This window comes from Clinocottus analis, unplaced genomic scaffold, assembly GCF_023055335.1.
Source record: "Clinocottus analis isolate CAN_PGR_092001 unplaced genomic scaffold, fCliAna1.0.p SCAF_2, whole genome shotgun sequence".
Taxonomy (NCBI): domain Eukaryota; kingdom Metazoa; phylum Chordata; class Actinopteri; order Perciformes; family Cottidae; genus Clinocottus; species Clinocottus analis.
Window position 1 is genome coordinate 5,887,928 of NW_027175931.1, and position 11,195 is coordinate 5,899,122.

Below are 11,195 nucleotides of genomic sequence, written 5' to 3' on the forward strand. Positions count from 1 at the left end.
TTGACAAAGAAGCGAAACATTGAACATGAAGTCTTAAGGAAAATTATTGTGGTCATTTTTAAGACGGATTAACCGCCGTGTTGAAATAAGAAAATATACTATTATACTGTTATACTATGATAATCACTTTAGTCAACTTCAGAAAACAATGCAGTAATGTTTAATAGAGGTCTTGTGTTCAAAAATCAGGAAAATTTGATTATATTGCCAGTCCTTTTTTTCTTTTTCATTTTTACTAAAAATGTGTAGCTTCAAGTTGTTGTTCTTCTGGAATCAGACACTGGATATCACTTTTTGACCTTCTCTCTTCCCTCTTCTCCCCCTGAATACCCTCTTCCTTCTTTCACCCTCTGAATGATCACCTGCATGTTTCCCCTGTGAGACTTTTGCTCCTCAGCTGTTCGAACAGAAAGAGTGTTTATGTGGCTGGAAAATGTTGTACCGACATAGTCATGATTAAGATACATCTCTGCTGCCCTCTGCTGTTATAGAACCTGCAACAGAATCAACTGCTTGTGAATAATAAATTGAATCAGTTGTAAAATGTTTAACAACATTAAAAACTCAGATTTCTAGAATATTCTTGGGATAATTTTAATTTTTGATGGAACAACTTTCAGGTAAATTATAGGTGACAGACTGAGTGCTTTTAAAACAGAGATGTGGACATATTGTAGCACATGACTGTTAACTATAAATTTATTTTTAACTTTACGTCTAATGTACTAATGCAGTATATGTTTTTGAGTGAAATTACTTTCAGTTCTGCCAATACAGGAAGCAGCTTTTCCACCGACATGCTTTTGTTTTTGAAAGATTCCTCTATTCGATCAATAAATGATACATCCAAATAACATCCTGTAAATGTCAGCATTATTTGAGTGGCGAGCGAAACTGAAAGAGAATTTCACCCTGCATTAACCTCAGCACTTTGAGGTTCAAAAGTCCAGCACGGTTAACACAAACAGTCAGTGTTTGGCATTAAAAGTAGAGTCAATATCGTTCTGTAATTCCTGGTAGGAAAGAGCGTGAGATTCAGTTTGACCTTCACGACCTGCTGTCACTTGTTACTATCAGGCCAATCATATTCACCCTCTGTATGTCTGTATGAGCCTCAAAACCCTGCTGCAGCATGTACCCGTTTCACACCGTTAAATACATCCTCTGTCTCTCTTTTCTCCCCATCTCTTTCCGCAGAAGAGCCAAAGCTGGTACAACGTAAGTCTGACCCTGTTTTTATATACATCCTCTACATGTGTGAAGTCTTTGATGGGCGTATATGTGTGCTGCTGTGAGTTCACGTCATGCGGAAGTCTCTTTGAGTTGTGTTTAGTGGTACGGCTTACGAGATGAAAGTTGTCGTCCTTGACCTTGTTTACCAGATCACTAGTTCGGGTTACTGGTCCTCCAGGCGGGGGATTACTAGCGTGGGCTTAAAAGAGCAACAGGTGTCTCTTTCTGATGCCGATATTCAAGGGACTGGAAAGACCGCAGCATCATTTTACCAAAGTTTCTTCATTGACAACAAAGCCAGAGTGTTTTATTTTGCACCACAAGATGGCGTGCTCACTCTATTTCTGGCTCCAGCATGATTGTTTTCCATGCGGTGAGTTGCTGAACGACCCCTTAATGATTATGGTCAACCAACTTTTACTTTGAAAAGCTGCCTGTTGTGTTTGTTAAGCCCACAGAGCGAGCAGGAACGAGAGTGTTGGACTTTGACACCACTCTGTGTTTATTGGACGTTTTCCCATTTTATGTTTTATTTATTTATTTTATATTTTGTATTCCCTGTGTGTACACTCTTCCCCTCTCTCCCCAGCATGAAAGACAACACATCCTGAGAGTAAGCATGACTTGTATTCTTGTGCATTCCTGAATAACTTTCTTTCTCCGGCGCTCTGTTTGTTGGTTGTCAGACCGGTGGAATGATGGCATCCCTCCTGCCTGTCTCTCATTCCATTGACTTCACTCAGTGTTGTTACCACCTAATAGCAAAGCCACACTTTGGAGGAGGCGGTTTGACATGTTGAAGGAGACATGTATGAAATAGTTGTCTAACTAAAGCGTTACCGTTCAATTACAGAGTGATTCTTTTCTCGTGGTCTTATTTAATTCACAATTTTCCATTGACAAAATGTGTTTTAATAGTCCCTTAGGTAGTGATTAAAGGCCTGTCAGCACTTAAACGTCTAATCCTGGTCTGCAACAGGTGGTAACAAGCCCGCTGAGCTTCTCACTGTACTAAACAAATCAACAAACCGCCACTGGACGAGCCTCGAATGCCTTTGAACAACAGGCGAATGGAGCATGGCGCTTTTAGTCGTGGCATGTTTCCTCCTGTTTCTGTGTCTCGGTTTGTCAATCAATGGAAGATGCAGGGACCTTCCTGCAGATGCGGAAAATAGAGACCTGCTGTTGAGATGAAAAGAGGCTCGGTCCAAAAAGTCCAGACACCTTTCTTAAAATCTTCTCTAATGCTCCAGCTATTGTGAGCCACTCACATTTCCTCTACTGACCCCGCTAACCAGAAGGGAGCGTCACAAGTAACAAGCTGGTGTTGATGTTGCTCTGACTAACAGATGCAAATGTCATGTTAACAGTTGACAGACAGCTGGCGACAAGCACGGTATACATCAAGTGTACAAGGTACCAGGACCATCTGCTCTTGTCATCAGAAACACTGCAAAACTGCAGATCCCCTTCTCTAAAACCTGATATTGCCTCCCATTAAGTCACACAATCTTTTTTTTTTAAGTATAAAGCTGGTGATATTATATGTTTTATTATCAGAAAATCCCATGAAAAGACCAAATCCTTCAACAAGTAAATCCTGCTAACAAGTATTGCGTGTGTAGCCAGAACCTGATGTTGTTTATTCCTCCATGGCATACATCTCCAATGTTGTCCAAAATAACTAGAGAGCCATACTGTTGCCCTGTAGGACGTTGCCCATGGCCCATGAACTGAAGTTTATCTTGACTCAATCCCACATACCCCTATCCCGCTCCCGGAAATGCTTACAAGCGCAGCCTGTTTACGTCTTGTTATGCAGCATTTGCTCAAAACTACAGCGCCCAGCTGTTTTAGAAAATGACTTAGCATTTATAAAAATGAATGTGTGGCCTCCTTATAAAGATGTATGTCTTCAGTGGGAGCCGGTGGGCTTATGGCTGGGTTCAATTATGCATAGAGCAGGATGAATGATTCTGAGACAAACCTAGGCATCATTGGTTTTGGTCTTTCAATGGGATCTCTTGACAGTAAGACAAATATAGAGCAACACCAGTCGTATCCTTTTAAAACAAGACTTAAATAGATTAGCCGTGTGACGTTTGCAATGTCAATTAAAGTGTAATTTACCAGCACAATGTCGACACGATGGTGAGTTCACCTTTAAAAACTAAAGGTTAATCCCAGTAGGGCTGTGTTCCTGACATCTTGTACACTCATCCTTACTCACACAATAAATACCGCAGCTTAATCAAGCGAGTGAGACATGTCCAATTGGTACCTATAAATCAGTTGGCTGTGACTATGTGTGGGTGTTGTACCCATCATGCACCTGCATGTCGGGGCGGCGCGTGCATGTGTGTAAGTGTGCACCTCTACATGGCGATGATGACCTCCCATGGCACTGAAAACACGGTGATTAAAAGCCCATCCGTCCTAAAGTGAGATCTGAGCCTGTTAGAGGTACGCACAGTCGCCATCTTTCTTCCACAGCCCTCTGAAACGCGCCTGTTCATTCGCTTTGCATCTACGCGAGTTTGCCGCAATGCTTCCGTTTCCAACCGTACCAAACAAGTTAGCAGGATTAGAGATTAGAACTTTAGTTCACGACAGTGAGAGAATTGACTTTTGTCCGATAGGTGCTTCACTCGGATCGATACACGCCCACATACCTTGCCTTTCAAATGAAGAACCAGCACATTAAAAGGATGGAAGTGTTATTGACAGGATGGACTGTAACACATCAGCCCCCATCCTCCTGAAAACACTAAAACTCCACCCTGCTTTACGGTACCAGTCTCTTCCATCTCCGAATGTTTGTACACTGTTAATAGTTAACCAAATCCATAAATACTGCGTATCTGTAGTCCCACCTCATCCCAAGTCTCATAATGTCACCTAATCACTGGTGGCAGCATCTGTCACAATGGCCTCTTTCTTTGCTTGATTTATTGGAGAAAATGAACGGCGTGAGCAGGAAATAAATGACTTCTATCAGCACGATCGGCACAAGTAATGAGCTCTCGTTTTGCTGAAATTTCATCCACATGATGGAAAGGCTTTTTTTGTTTTTTTTTAAGAGCTGCGCTTGAATGACCACCACTGTTTTCCAAGAGGCCCACTGTTAAAGATTATTTCCCCATTTATTTTTCCTGCATCCCCTCGGTGTCTGGTTAAAGTGAGGCCTGGGAAATAACTGCAGAAGAAAGGTGGAAGTCGTGGCCGAATTCCAGCGCTCGCATGTGGGCTACACATCCAGCAGGAGTCAATGAAATGCAAGCCGGAGTAAAATATATATGTTTTATTATTGCTGCTGGGACTTCTGTCACAATACCCCGCTACCCTCCCCCCATCTTGACCCTTGAAATATGTTCAGTTAAGAATAGTGAGAGGACATGCACACCAATTGTTTTTTTGGAGCGCTGCTAAAATAAGAACTGCAAGCTCTGCATCTTTGGTGCCCGCTAAGAGTAACAGAGGGGGATCAAGTATCACAAGTACATGAACGACCCTAATACCAAGGCGGGGAGAAAAGAGGGAGGGGGAGGGGGAAGGACGCGTCATACCTCCAATACCTTCAATACCATCAAAACAACACGGGTCTGTCCTTTTGCACCGTTTTAGTTTGGATTCCTGCAGCTACTCTAAAAGGAAATGAACGATCACATGAGGCGGATGAACAAAGAATTATTTTGTTGGTCGGGCCGCTTCACCCTGCGATGTAAGCCCTGGACCGCAAACCAGTGCAGACGCTGTCAAGATTGATGGTGTTGTTTTGCAGAGGGAGGTAACTGGAGGTTACGCTCACATCTGTTCCCTGTAACCCAATCACTCGGGCGGACAGCAAGATCGACTCCACGGCTTCTTCTTCAACTGGAAGCATTCATTTCTCTATTTTTATTTAGTCATGTATTTTTTTCTTTCAGCTTTTTTCTTCCCAGCTACATATTTACTCTGTGGAGAGCGGGGCTAATACAAACAAGGTCACTTCATTCTTTTCCTGTTGTAAACTGGGTAATTACAAGGCACTCGGACCTGGAAAGAACCCTCCAAACACAAACACACACACACACACTTAGCTCACACACTTACCAGGAGGAGTAAGCAGGAAAAAAGGAAAAAGCTACTGGCATGATAATAAAAGACTTGTTGGCCGGGGTTACTAGAGGGCAACGGCCGTAACTCCTCTCCCAGTGTGTGTGAAAGGAAGAGAGGGAGAGAGAGAGAGAACGACAGAGAGAGACAAGGATCATGTGGCTGGAGTGTGCCGTGTCCACCGCTCAACGCTGAAAGGGAGCAGCACCCATAACAGGGGGCGGATACTGCAGCTTGCGAACGCCTGGAATCTCCAGCTCTGTCTGCTCTTATTTTCCAAAACCCACTGTAAGTGACAAGTCCTCCGACGTCAGAAGAGCCCACTGGGCCCCCCGTTTTTGGAAAATAAGCTGCCATCCAGGCGCCAGACCGGATCTGGGGCGGCGAATATGGAATTGGATGAGGATTGCACGATGTCAGACTGGGAGGCCGTGCTGGAGCTGGATGAGGCGTTGGCAGGGTGGCTCCTGCAGGGTCCAGCTCGAGGGGAGTGGGGTTGGGAGTGGGGCTGGGCCGCCTCCGACCTTCAGAACCCCGAGTGGGACACTGAGGAGATCCCTGCTGTAAGTTGACCTCCACTTGCGAGCTGAAAACCACAAGCAGATCAGTGAAGAAAATGATGTGGAAAAGTTGTCATTTGGACAGAATTATGGAGCTCTTTTGGGACAACGTAAAGTCACAAGAGAGGGGTCAGTCAGGAGGCTTTGAGGCACTTTTTTAAAATTGTATTCTACTGTATGCATTCTCTGGTATTTCCCTACTACTAAAGAAAACAACTGGTTTGGTTATGAGTCATAGCTCTTAGAATTCTCCCAGCGCTCACAGAGGCCTGTTGTTTGGAGTCAATGACCTCAAGTGTGAACAGAGTAGGTGTGTTTTGGTTGTTTTTGGTCACGGATGACGGTTTTAAACAACTTAAACATGATGATATGTGCAGTTAGGGCAGTTTAATTCCAATCAATAATTAAGGGTATATTTTAGAGATGTCCCTCACGTTTTCAGAGCAGTGTTTCTCATCACCACATTTAGGCTCAAAGAAGTAGAAACCGATACTCCCAAACAGTATTTCAGTATTTCAAATGCTTTGTTTTACAAGGGAGGCTCATGTCTGGATTTTTAATTTGAACAAGATGTTCTTTCTCAAAGAGAGCGAAGAGAGCTTTTCTTTTGTCTCGGCAAACATCTTGTTACCGTATTGGCAGCTATTGTTTCCTTCTTTCCTGTTGAAGGAAAGCTTCTGGCACTGACGGAGACAGAGAGCCCTCAGTTTTGGCACACATTTGGAGATTTTTATTCATCACAGGCTCTCTGAAAATAATCAAGTCGGCTGAAGCCAAGCAAAGAAACGTGCGATCGTGTTGAATAAGGACGTCTTTCCCCGGTGCTGAAAACCTTTTGTTTCTGACCAGGTTATTCAAACCACTGTGCGCAGTTCTGTTTGAGGTTTCATCAATCCTCCTTCCCCTATTGTCAGGAGACAAAGGGCTCATTGTCGGACACGATAATGCAAATCTGAGAATGTGACTCAAATTGCAAACGCTCATAGTCGTGGCAGCATGTGTATTGAATGATCTGCAGCGGGCTGACGTTGTGGGATTGCGCTTTGTTATCGAGTATCAGCAAGACGCCCATTCAGGCCGCATACCTCTGCTTGCCATTCACTACACATCCATTTCCAAGAGCCTGTCAAAGCCACCCACAGAGTGAAATCCACGGTATGAAGAGCGTAAACCAGACATCAGACCTGTGGGTGGTTTTACGAGGTTATCTCACATGCTCACGGAAGCGACTAACTCGGGGGGGCTGCGTCTGCGCGATGGAGACGACTCTTGTGTGCGTGAGCGAGAGTCCGAGAGCATGGAGAGTGTTGTGAGTTTTAGACGCATGCATGTGCGCTGTGGCCTTTCTGACTCTGCCTGTCACTGCAGGTGCTGAGCCCGACATACAAGCAGCGCAATGAGGACTTTAGGAAACTCTTCAAGCAGCTCCCCGACACAGAGAGACTCATTGTGGGTAAGTTGACGCTCGTTATTAGTCTTTAGAAAAAGTGTTAAGAGAAGAAAAAAAAACGGAGAGAAGACGCAAACAACAATTTGGACATTCATATTATTTTAAATATATCACTGACAATAAATCAATATTTTAGAGGAACGTCTATTCTGGTAATGAATGTTTTGGGCAGTGCTCTGCCATGAACAACAACAATATGATAAGTGTAGCGGAGTTTTCCCCCAACTCTAATGAATACAGTGATTGTCACAAATCCTTTGAATAATACAGCTTTAGGGTAAAAACAAGCACATTTTGTATGATTTGAGCTTTTTGGTTTGGTCCTGATGATAGCACAGATGATCAACAAGATATACACACAAGGGGAAACGCTGCAGTGAGGTTTCTTTGTGACAGCAAAGAGAGCGCCTTCAAAATAACAGTTTATTTAATGGACCACATTCTAATATCTGATCTATTATTTAGTCATTGTCTGTCTCAGTGTTTCTCCGCGATGTAGTTTTGCATCACTGTAAGTGTGTTATCACCTTATGCTGCAGACTACTCCTGTGCTCTCCAACGGGACATCCTCCTGCAGGGACGACTCTACCTCTCCGAGAACTGGATCTGTTTCTACAGCAACATCTTCCGCTGGGAAACGCTGGTATGCTCATCGACGCTCAGGACCTCTGTGCATTCCCATGCTTCTTACTTTGGCAGTTTTGGGTCACACTTGGTGCTATGATGAGTGTGTGTATGTCTAATGGTGTGACTTTGTGTGTGTGTGTGTGTGTGTAGCTGACAGTGCGGCTAAAGGACATCTGCTCAATGACAAAAGAGAAGACTGCCCGCCTCATCCCCAATGCCATCCAGGTCTGCACAGACACTGAGAAGGTAAACAATACAGAGCAGCTAAATACAGGCGCTTGTCTGAGAAAGTAAAGACGTGAGACGTAGCAGTAAATGTTAAAGAAATAAACAGAAAAACAAATTTGTTCTCTTTATTTCTTTTGTTTGGTCCTTTGTCTTTCTATTTTTTGTTTTGTTCTGTTTGTCTCTGTCCTACGTAAAGCGTCTTTGAGTATTTAGAAAAGCGCTATATGAAATTTAAGTATTATAATTATTATTACATGTGTTTTAAGTGCATTCATCTTCGCTTAAAGGGACAGTAATAGTGCAAGATATTAATACCCAATGTCACTGCCACAACTTAAAGTAATCTATAAGAGAAGGCTTGTTAGTGCTCACCAGGCTTGTACATAATTACAATATATTTTTCACAGCACTTTTTCAGCTCCTTTGGAGCCAGGGACCGGACCTACATGATGATGTTCAGACTGTGGCAGAATGCGCTGCTGGACAAGGTCAGCAAAAAAAATCTGATCCTGTTCATACCGGTCTGAGCGTTAATGTTCACAATTCATCTCAGAATAATTTTTCGAGTCTTCTCATCTCTCACTTTGGTCGTTGCCTCTCGCAGCCGCTGTGCCCCAAAGAACTGTGGCACTTTGTTCATCAGTGCTATGGCAACGAGCTCGGCCTGACTAGCGACGACGAAGACTACGTTCCCCCCGATGATGACTTCAACACCATGGGGTGAGTCCATTGATGCTGCAGCATCAGTTACTGTGGTTACTACACGATAAGCACATTTCAGACAATTGCCCAAATTACAAATGAGTTAGAGAGCCTAATATGAGCTGCAAGAAGCAACGCTCACATGCTCACTCTTCTCCGCTTCTCTGCTTATTCGTACCGCAATTTATAGCATTTGATTTAACTTTAAAGACACGACAGATGCAACACATCAAACACTGCGTTCCTCTGGAGGCTTTAAAGATCCTTCCCTGCTCTGTCTGTTCCGTGATTTCAGTTTTCCCTTCATGTCTGAAGTAAATTCACAAGGTGAAATCAACACAGAGCCGTGGTTTGACTTTCTTTGTTGTCCGCAGAGCTCTCACAGTGTAGATAACAGTCTCCATAGCTATAAAGAGAGATGTAGATCATTTGTACTTGTTCCTCAGATGTGAAGACTAGTTAAATATTTAATCTGAACACAGATTCATATGCACACAAGTACACACAGGTTTTACAAGAACCTCAGTCACAGTGTGAGACGAGATGAGCGTAACTCAATGAGCTGCTCTCTGGACACCTTCAGGTTCAGTGAAGAGATCCCCATTGAAGAGAACGAGATCAACAACGACAACTTGTCGAAGAGCAGCGCTGAGGCCAAGCCCGATGGCAGCCCTCCTCCACTGCATAAGAAGATGGTTCCTAACAGCACCATGCCCAGCCCAGGCAACCACGCCTGCCAACCCATCACAGTAAGTTACACACACACACAAACACACACACACACACAGCTGGTAAAATGAGTATTGAACGCGTCACCATTTTTCTCAGTAAATATATTTCTAAAGGTGCTATTGATATGCAATTTTTACCATATGTCGATAACAACCCAAGAAATACATACGTACAAAGAAAACCAAACAAATAAGTTCAGAAATTAAGTTACATCTAATAAAATGGAATGAATGAAAAAAGTATTGAACAGCTGCCTGAAATGTATTTAATACTCGGAACAAAAGCCTTTGTTGGTTCAAGACGCCTCCTGTATGCTCAGGTGGGATTTTGGCCCATTCTTCCACACAAAAAGTCTTCACATCTTGAAGCTTACGCGTTCAATACTTATTTTACCTGCTTCATATTATACCTTAATACATGTTGAATCAACTGCAACACCTGGGTCAGAAGCACTACAAGACATTTCCTTGACAGGGAAACGGTATTGATGTGATTGATTGCTTATGTTTTTCTTTTCTCCAGTTCGACCTCCCAGAAGAGTATGCAGACTGCCTACCGGACGGCGAGCTGCTTGCGTTGCCCCTTTTGTTGGAGGAGAGGAACATAGACACCAGCGGGCCTGGTGGTCCTGTCCCCTCACCGTCTCTGGACTTCAACGACAACGAAGACATCCCGACTGAGCTCAGCGACTCGTCCGAAACGCACGACGAGGGTAACCGCACAGAACAGAGTGAACCGCTCCTCTTTGACATTAAATGCATAACCTAGCGGAACCCCTTTGAGTGTATTTCACAGTATGATGTCGATGATGAGAGAGACAGACCTGTGGAGAGAACCTCTGTATTGATTTGCCGTTTTATCTCGGACACTTAGGTGAAGTGCAAGCCTTTCATGAGGATCTGAATGGCAGGCAGCACATCAATGAAATCTACAAGTTCAGTGTGGACAAGCTCTACGGGATCCTCTTCTCAGAGTCGCAGTTCATGAATGACTTCATGGAACAGAGGCGATTCTCAGGTCAGTACTGCCTGATGCTTTTACGCCTGATCCCTGATCTCTCTGAGGTAAAGGCATGTGGTCAGTGCGGACACGGCTAATTAGCTCTCTCATCGCGTTGCGGTTTAGATGTGGTGTACCACCCGTGGAAGAAAGAGGAGGCTGGGAACCAGACGAGAGAGATCATGTACACCATCTCGCTGTCCAACCCGCTGGCCCCCAAAACAGCTACAGTCACAGAGACACAGGTACAGTCAGCTCTTGCATCGCCGAAATGTTTTTCTAGTTTAAGAGCAGCTCTTTGAGAATGACAATAAATGAAACTTTTCTTTCTTTGATCAGACTCTGTACAAAGCCAGCCAGGAAAGTGAGTGTTACATCATCGACGCTGAGGTCATCACGCATGACGTGCCCTACCACGATTACTTCTACACCCTCAACCGCTACATGCTCACCAGGGTGGCCAAGAACAAGTGTCGGTTACGGTAAGTGAGGCCAAGTTCATTGGCATAGCCCATTTCAACTACAAGGCGCTTCAAAGCGCTTCACATAAAACCATTAAAGGCATCAAA

At 43.9% G+C, this 11,195-nt stretch overlaps 1 protein-coding gene across 9 annotated transcripts in view; it reads left to right on the forward strand.

The window, feature by feature from the left end:
* The window catches only part of gramd1bb (GRAM domain containing 1Bb), a 95,675-nt gene that overhangs the window by 76,518 nt on the left and 7,962 nt on the right, over nt 1–11,195 (forward strand). For 7 of the 9 annotated variants that reach the window (XM_068585870.1, XM_068585871.1, XM_068585874.1 and 4 more), the window contains 12 exons: nt 1,198–1,218; nt 1,823–1,846; nt 7,257–7,341; nt 7,878–7,981; nt 8,116–8,211; nt 8,601–8,681; nt 8,798–8,913; nt 9,479–9,644; nt 10,150–10,339; nt 10,501–10,644; nt 10,753–10,871; nt 10,966–11,108. In XM_068585870.1, the coding sequence (XP_068441971.1) occupies nt 1,198–1,218; nt 1,823–1,846; nt 7,257–7,341; nt 7,878–7,981; nt 8,116–8,211; nt 8,601–8,681; nt 8,798–8,913; nt 9,479–9,644; nt 10,150–10,339; nt 10,501–10,644; nt 10,753–10,871; nt 10,966–11,108 (1,289 nt within the window). The remainder of the gene's footprint in view (nt 1–1,197; nt 1,219–1,822; nt 1,847–7,256; nt 7,342–7,877; nt 7,982–8,115; nt 8,212–8,600; nt 8,682–8,797; nt 8,914–9,478; nt 9,645–10,149; nt 10,340–10,500; nt 10,645–10,752; nt 10,872–10,965; nt 11,109–11,195) is intronic. The other 2 variants (XM_068585872.1, XM_068585873.1) reach the window with 1 other exon arrangement.